This window comes from Camelus ferus, chromosome 13 (assembly GCF_009834535.1).
Source record: "Camelus ferus isolate YT-003-E chromosome 13, BCGSAC_Cfer_1.0, whole genome shotgun sequence".
NCBI lineage: Eukaryota > Metazoa > Chordata > Mammalia > Artiodactyla > Camelidae > Camelus > Camelus ferus.
In genome coordinates, this window is record NC_045708.1 from 17,658,604 (window position 1) to 17,667,482 (window position 8,879).

At 42.0% G+C, this 8,879-nt stretch overlaps 1 protein-coding gene across 1 annotated transcript in view; it reads left to right on the plus strand.

Moving 5' to 3' along the window:
• MACO1 (macoilin 1) overlaps positions 1 to 8,646 on the plus strand; it is a 52,200-nt gene extending 43,554 nt beyond the window's left edge. Inside the window, exons 9-11 of the mRNA XM_032495516.1 lie at positions 474 to 594; positions 2,171 to 2,345; positions 6,665 to 8,646. Coding sequence (XP_032351407.1) covers positions 474 to 594; positions 2,171 to 2,345; positions 6,665 to 6,867 — 499 coding nt within the window. The 3' untranslated portion in view covers positions 6,868 to 8,646. The remainder of the gene's footprint in view (positions 1 to 473; positions 595 to 2,170; positions 2,346 to 6,664) is intronic.
• The last annotated feature ends 233 nt before the right edge of the window (positions 8,647 to 8,879 follow it).

The window sequence follows — 8,879 nt, forward strand, 5'->3', positions numbered from 1 at the left end:
GCTCACCGCCCCCTGCTGGAGACAGCAGGCATCTGGTTCTGTCTTGCTCAGGTTGTGTGCATTGTCTCATCACATGGCCTGGTGGGAAGCTTGCTGGATTGGCAAGCTAAAAAAATCCTCATTTCTTACCTGAGTACGGTGACCTCCAAGCCTGGTGACCTTGGACTAGTGTTATATCTAAGTAGCTTCAGTTTTCTTACCTGGAAAATGGGATAATATATCCTACCCCAGTAAAGATGATAGTGTGGGTAAAGTGCCTAGCTTGGTCACTGGCCTATATTAGACCCCCAGTTAATAATTATTTAGATCATTTTTAAAATTATCAAAGAACAGAGAGAATGAGCAGACTGAGTCAAAAGCTAAAATCTGACTGACTGGAGTATAAGAAAGTATAAGCAAAATACCAATCCTGCAGTATAAGCAAACCTTTAGTCTTTTAAGTACCTTTTTTCCCTTCTCTTCTTTTTCAAAAGAGGAGAGTGCACCGAAACCTTACGGAATCGGATCAGAGAATTAGAAGCAGAGAGCAAGAAGCTCACAATGGACATGAAGGTGAAAGAAGACCAGATCAGAGAGCTGGAACTGAAAGTTCAGGTGAAGGGAAACAAAAGACTTCATCACACTTGAATTCCTCTTCCATGTTAGACTTGTGCTCTGTGCTGCAGTATGGAGATGGTGCCTTTTAATACAGGGCAAACCCAAGTCCATCTGAAAATCTCTGTAAGACACAAAGGAGCCTCTCGTCTTGTCCAGCTCATTCAAGTCATATTTAATTTAACCAGATTCCAATACGTGCCAGAAAAGTTGATGGTCTTTGACATGTTTTATATCACAATTTGACTTACTGTAGATTGATTACACTTTTTCAGGTTAGGTAGCATTTATCGCCTGTGAAATTAGAAAAGAATGTTTAAATGGTAATATTAACCTGGGTGAAGATGCAGTAAAATAGGCCTCATATGTTGCTGGTGGAAGTGTAACTTTCTGGAAAAGGTTATGTACTTTTTAAAACTATTTCCCTTTTTATGACTCCAGCCTAAGATCAGTATTTTAAAGTCTCACCAGTGGGGAGGGTATAGCTCAAGTGGTAGAATGCATGCTTAGCATGCAGAAGGTCCTGGGTTCAATCCCCAGTACCTCCTCCAAATATAAATAAACCTAATTACCTACCCCCCTCTGCCAAAATAAACTGATTAAACAATACAATAATAAATAAGTTAAATATTTAAAAATAAAAAATAAAATCTCACCAATGATATACAAAGATGTTGATCTTAGTAGTATATAAATGCAAAAAAATTTGGAAATAGTCTTAACAATGGGAGATTTGTTTAGTAACTTATGGAACATATATACACGTAGGACTATTATACAACCAATAAAAATTGCATTTTCAAAGAACAGCTGAGATTATTTATATAAGCTTTTTAAAAATTGTACATATAGTGTGATTTCAGTTATGCTAAAAGATACACATATGCTTAAAAACGACTAAAATATAAAATTTTCAGTGTTGGGGTTTTGGGTGATTTTTATTTGAGCTTTTATGTATTTTTTAATTCACTATAATAAGTTTAGATTTCTCTGTTAAAATAAAAAAAATCAGTGTATGTGTGTGTGTGTATATGTGTATATATATATGTGTGTGTGTGTGTGTGTATATATATGTATGTGTGTGTGTGTGTGTGTATATATATATATATATATATATATATGACATTTATTGGCTACATTACCTGATGTTTTAAGTGGGCTTATTTTGCTGTATGCCCTGTCAAAATAATTAACATTTTTATAATTTTTAGTGCAGATTGAGAGCCAAGTTTTGGTAAATTTGACTGCAGCATTATGGCAACATTTGCAGCCGGCAGCAAGGAAAAGTTCTTTGTGGTTCTGAATTAGGATAGTAAGAGAGTATTTTATTTAGAGATAGAGTCCACTGTTACCTAGAAACAGCCCAGCACAGTCAGTGTTTTTCGTATGTGCACATCACTGTATAAATACATCTTGCAATCCCTGTAAGTGGTGAGGTCTGAACCCATGAAACATCAGGAGTCTGTGTTCTAAGGGCCAGGTCAGTAATAGTGGGATTTTATTTGTGATTTCAGGCTAATTTGTAGACATCGATCAAAACTATCTTGTAACATTGCTGCTTTGATGATATTGATAGGAGCTTCGGAAATATAAGGAAAATGAGAAGGACACTGAGGTGTTAATGTCAGCCCTCTCAGCCATGCAAGATAAAACACAGCACCTGGAGAACAGCCTGAGCGCAGAGACAAGAATCAAGCTGGACCTGTTCTCCGCACTGGGGGACGCAAAGCGGCAGCTGGAGATTGCCCAAGGTAGGAGAGCAGCAGGCCCCGGATCAGGGGGCGTGGCTGAGGAAGCCCCGGGACGTGGGGAGCAGAGGCCCTTAGGGCTCGAACCAAAGGCATTTCAGTTTCCTCTTCAAGTGGTTTGATAAGTGCCCATCATGGACATCTAGGAATCATCACATTAATTCATTCTGTGACATATTTTGAGATGAGAAATGTCAAGTGCAGGGCACACAGAGAAGAGTATGAGATTCTGTGCTCAGGGAGCTCAGGGTGTTGTTGAAGAAATAGAGAACTTCAGAGTCACCGAAAGGTGCTGCTGTAGCAGGATGTACTACAGGGTCTATGGAAACAGAGAGGCAGGGACTAAGCCAGTCTGGGGAATTAGGGAAGGCCATTTCTCACGGGAGCTGATGTCTGAGCTGGGTCTTGATTGATGAGAAGGGGTTAGCCCAGGGAGGAAGTGGCATGGTGGAGGTTAGGGGTAGAGAGGTATCTAAACAGAAGAAACAGCTTGGGCAAGGCCAGGGAGGCCAGGAGGGCCTGATGTGTTCAGAGCCACAGCTGGCTCTGCTTGGCTGGAGCGAAGGTTGCAGAGGAGGGCTTGATGGGAGAAGAGTCTGGAGAGCAGGCTGTTGACTCAGCAGATATTTGCTGAGACCTGCCATATGCCAGGCACTGTGAGAATCCCTGAAGGAACAGACAGTAACAGGCAAATATAATACGTGATGCGTGCAGTGAAGAAAATAAATCAGTGGCGAGGCAGGGTGTGTGCATGCGTGTGCGTGCCCACATGCGCATAGGGCTGCTGACTTGACGTGGTGGAGGTGGGAGATTCTTTGAACAGGTAGCATTTGAGCAGAGACTGAGAGGAAGAGAGTGAATGAGCCACAGTAAGTCACTTCAGTCAGAGGGAGCAGGCATGGTGGCCAGTGGGGCTGCAGCCTGAGTGATGGGGAGAGTTGCCAGAGTCAGAAGTAGTGGGAGCCATGTTCTGCCAGCTTTGCAACCCATGGAAAGAACTTTGGGCTTTACTCTGAGTGACATGGGAAGCTTTGGAAGGCTTCTGAGCAGAGGCCTGACATGACCTGATGAAAAGAAATTTGGCTTTTGTTCAAAAAATCGATGAGCCTCCAGTAGATTACTGATAAAAATTTTCAGACTGTTGACTTAGTAGAAGGAAAAGAATATTTCAACAGGTACTTACAGAGCGTTCACATTTACTCTGCATAAAGCATTGTCCTAGAAGGTAAAGGGGAGACAAAGATGTACAAGACATAATTTAGCTGGGGATCCACTAAGGTAGTGGTGCTCAAACTTTTTGCTCTTAGGGACCCCTTTACACTCTTAAAATTTTTGAGTACCCCAAGGAGGTGTTTTTCAGGTGGATTATATCAACCAGTATTTACCTGTTAGAAATTAAAACCTAAAACATTTATTAATTCATTTAAAAATAACATAATGAACATATTAGTTAGCATTAGTAACATTTCTATGAAAACTATATTCCTCAAAACAAAAAAAAAAAAGCTTTAGTGAGAAAAGTGGTATTGTTTTACATGTAGCAAATCTCTTTAGTTTTTGGCTTAATAAAGTTCAGTTCTCTTCTCTATTTCTACATTTAGCTTGTAATTTCACTTGCCATGTTGCCTCTGGAAGATTTCACTTACACTCATGGGCAAATGAGCGTGAAGAAGGCAGATACTGTATTATCATGAGGATGGTGTGGACCCTGTGGGCCCAGTGAGAACTGCCACACTGAGGAAAGCCGCACAGCAAGGCCTGCTGCCGTTGGATGGAGGCAGATGGCTTGAAAGGCTGGAGGAGAGATCAGGGTGGCTTCATGAGGGAGAGGCCATTGAGTGGACTTGGAAGGATGAATTCTGAGAGCAGAGAATGGCAGGGAAAAACACTGTTACCTGAGGGAATAGTGTAAGCAAAGGAAAGAAAAGAGTGCTAAGAGTGTCCAGGTCAGCAGTCCGGTGGCCTTAAGCTGGGGGACGTGGAAGAAGAGAGTAGGAGATTAGGAGGACTGTCTTACAGGGTGTGTCCCCTAGATTTTCTGGAGGAAGAGGGTGACGTGTTCTGGCAGGGTTGCTGGAACCACGGAAGTAGAGCAGAACAGGTTTAAGGAATGAAAAGAGAGAATGAGTTTGGTTCGGGATGTTTTGATTCGGAGTTGCTTCCCGAACACCGGGCTGGAAGATCTTCATCAGTCAGTGGGAATTTGGGGTCTAAACCCCAGAGAGGGCCAAAACCCTTGGGGTGGGGATGGGATATAGAAGTTGTAAGAAGTTAGTGAAGCCACAGGAGTGGCCTGGGATGGTGGTGGTAGAACAAGAGGAGAAGGGGTTTGAGAATCTGGATTATTAATCTGTGGACCCAAGGAAAGGCTTTAAAAAGCAAGGTTCTTGGGAATCCTGCTTTAAAGCCAGACATCTAACCATACACTGTTTTTTTGCCTGCCTGGCTCAGCTCCCTGAGAAGTGGCCACCCTCTCACTGCCTTATCCCATTTACTTGGATTTGCAGACTTGGAAGAGATTGCCTCCTGGAGTGAAGGAGTGAAGCAGCACCTAGTCTCAGAGTAGCCAAGGGGAGCTTGGCTTCACAGCACAGATCATATATATTGCATTGTTGGCCCAGAAATTCTTGTAAAGCAACAAAGAAGCAAAGAGAACTGTCTTTTCCAAAGCTCTGGGAATGTTTGCATGTTATGATTAAAGAAATCAAACTTAAATCTACATGAAAAAAAGATACAGTGGCTCATATATCAGATGCTGTTAGGTATTTTATTCATCTGAGGCTTATTTTGTTCAAAGGGTCGGAGGATATTTGATGCTTACTTGAAGCTGAGGGGAGTGAAGGAAGTCAGAGGGAGCAGTTCCTTTCTACTGCCCTTTGCTGCCACCTTCCCCACTGCTTCCCTCCACTGTCATGCTTGTGCTCGGAATACTCTAATAACTTAAATCAAACCCCATGTTGCTTTTCTGCTTCCTACTTTCTATATCATTTGATTCATCCTAGTTCCAAAATGGCTTTCATTTCTACTATATCATTTTTTAAAATACACCACCATGCTCTTGCATTTCAAATATATTACCATCTTCTGTTGGACTCAGAATGAGTGCAACTCAAATGCAGACTCTTTCTTTTTTCAGCATTTAAATTTCTGAAGGGCTCCTCCTAAGTGAGAACCCCTAGTAGACCAGGGAGTGTCAAAGCGTGGTGGAAATTGCCTGGGCTTCAGAAAGAGTGGTCCTGGGTTTAAGTCCTGCTCTACCTCTTAATAACTGAATGACTTCGGGCAAGATACAAAACTTGCAGGGCCTCAGCTTTCTTCTGGGCTGGGCATTAGGGATATAGCAAAGAAAAAAAGGAAGACAGTCTCTGCCCTCACAGAGCTCATGAGCCAGTGGAGAGATGATGGGCACAAATCATCACCCAAATGAGTAATCGCAAGAGACAGAAGAATGTGGTTGGTAGGAGTGCAGACTCTGGAGCCAGACTGCAGAGTTTGAATTCTGGCTCTGTCACCCAGCCTCATTGTATGTTGGTTTCCTCATCTATAAAATGGATGGTGATAACCTTATAGGGTTGTTGTGACAAATAAATGAGTTCATCTACATAAGCACTTTGAACAGCGTCTGGCACACTTGTATTAGCTATTGTAATTATTATCATTATTACAAAGAATAAAGTGACAGAAAAAGTTGAGGGTGTGTTGAGAATCTAGTAGGAGTTGGGGGCTGGCGGTAGGGTCTTAATTTAGGTGGAAGAAGCAGAGGAAGCTTTGTGAGGAAGTAGAAGCCTGAAGAGTGAACAACACATAGAGAGCCAGAGAAGCACAGGAAGGGGAGTGGCCCCGAGGCAGGCAGGAGCTGGCTGGTCTGACACTCAGAGGTAGCCCATCCTCCCAGAAAAATATTCCAGCTCAAAAATACTCCAGCTCAATATTCCGGTTCATAGTTCAAAAGGAGTACCCTCTTAGGCTGCCCTTGGGGACTGCCAAGCTCCAAACATGGCTCCTGGAAATTGAGCTCTTCGCCTTGTCACACCGGCATGAACAGAATCCCTTTTTACCAGTAAACCATAGCCCACAGGCCAGATCTAGCCTGCCACCTGTTCTTGTACCACTCATGGCCTAAGAATAGTTTTTTCCATGGTTTTTAAAAAACACACACACAACAAAGACAGTATGTGGCTTGGCCCATCACAGGAAAAAATTGCCTGCCCTTACAAACCATCAGAGCTGGAGTTGAATCCGTTTGGGTTTGATTGGCCCATGAGGGTATTGCGTTGGGTGAGCCCTCTTTTCTCACTAATGGTGGGTCTTTGGTCTTCCAGGACAAATTCTTCAGAAAGACCAGGAAATCAAGGACCTGAAACAGAAGATAGCCGAAGTCATGGCCGTCATGCCCAGCATAACATACAGTGCTGCCACCAGCCCCCTGAGTCCCGTTTCCCCCCACTACTCTTCCAAATTTGTGGAGACCAGCCCCTCTGGACTTGATCCCAATGCCTCTGTTTACCAGCCCCTGAAGAAATGAACGCCAGCAGTGTGTTTTGTCCAACCATTTGGTTATCAGAAGGCATCGCAAAGGAACGTCTCTGGCAGTCAAGATAAAAAAAAGTTTATATTGTATTTTGTGGGACTGTATATGTTGTCGTTTTTAAAAAGGGGGGGAAGTAACATCCAAGTCTGATTAGAACTGCCCATCAGTTTTTCTTGTAAATTTTTAGAAGACCTCACAGAACTTTGCAGTTTATTTTTCTTGGCCAATACATTAAAACCATTCTTGGATTTCAAGTAGCCAATTTTGCCTTTTATGTATTCTTATAGTTTCCTCTTGAAGCAAAAAAAAAAAAAAAAAAAAAAATGCAGTGTTTTTGCTTCTCAACCCTTTTATTTTTGTTTTATTCTTAAATCAGCAAGCAAAACCTGCACATTGGATTCACGTGGGATGATAATGAAAACTTTTAGTTTTTAGTGTGAAAGGGTTAAATTACCTAACACAGCTTCGATCCTATCACTGCATTAAAGAAGATGATGATTGATATTACAGGAAACAAAAATTGATTATCCTTCCAAGGACCAAACAAATCTAAGGAGTGTCAATTCAGCCGAGGGGAGAGACTCAGGTGATGAGACCAGCTATGAGAATGTGACAGGGGTTGTGTCTGAAATGTGTGCATTCCCATCGGTATGTTAGTCCTAGCCAATTGCTAGCAGCAGTCTTGTTCACTGTGCCTTGGGAAAAGACATTTCAAGAGGAAACTTGATGATTTTAAACAATTTCCCGCTTTACCATCATCTGTCTTCTCTCTGTATCAAGCTCACTACGGATCCTGCTGTAAAACTGGTGGGTAGCTGGGCTGTTCGTTACCACCTCGGCCACACTTTCTGTTTCCTTTCATAGAAAGCACCACAGTGTTCTGGACCTGTCTCAAGGCAAGCACCCTGGGAAGGGGAGCTGGGCGGTGTTTATGTTCGAGAGACTGCAATGACGGCTAATAAAAGCTGCAGTTCTAGGTTTTGTTTTGTTTTGTTTTTCTTTCTTTTTTTTTTTTTTTTAATTTCATTTCATTCAACTGTGCTTTCTACTCTTCCATCATCTTATGTTTGACGATTTAAAAGAAACTTGACAATTCCTCAGCTCTTGTGCCAAGGAGGGTATTTTTTTGGAAAGAGTTTAAAACTCAAAACTCTGCACAAAGATTTCAGTTTCAAGTGTATGTTATACCTTGGTAGAAAAGTATTTGCACTGGCAACCTTTGGAAGTGTTTTAAGAATCAGGGTGGGGGTGGAGGGAGGGTCTGGGAGAGGGAGGGGCAAAGCAAAATTGTATTTGAAAACTAGGAAAATTAAGAAACCAAGTAGATTGGTTTTGTTTCCTTGCCATGGATTCTGGAAGGACATAGTTCTTCTAAAATTTCCTGTGAATTGGCATGTAAGTCTCATCTAAAGCAAATTAAGTAGGCAAGCAAGTCAGCAAAATAGAAGTATTAAAAAGAATTGTCCTTTTAATCACAGATCTTACTTTGGAATTTAAAACTTCTAGCTTTAGCCAGGTGTGCATGTTGCTGCCATTTTGCATTTTTGAATCATCTTGTGTAACTGTCACCATGAAAGTGTTGCTCAGAATTGTCATAGATTTTTTCATCTTTGTGCAAAAACATGGAAAATTGTTCCTGACTTTGTGTTGAGGTTTCCCCCATTTTGCTGCCTTTTGGGACAACTATTTTGGTTAAATACTTGGTCTTGGCTGCATTCTTTTTTTTTTTCTCCTGTGGGGTTCAAAAGAATAAACATTTTCTTACAGATAAAACTAGTTTTCTGCCTTTTTAACTTTTCAGGAGGGCACATGAGATAGATTATTGTGAATGGGCCTTAGATTTTCACTTTTGTTCAGTCCGCATTTCAGCACCCCAACGGTGGCACTGTCCCGTGCAGGGGCGAGCAGGTGCCGGACTCGGGATGAATCCATCCAGGGTCTCAAGCTGGTCTTACTTAAGATGTCTCCATCCTCATTCTCCCTCCTTCCTTCCCCTTCTCTTCCCT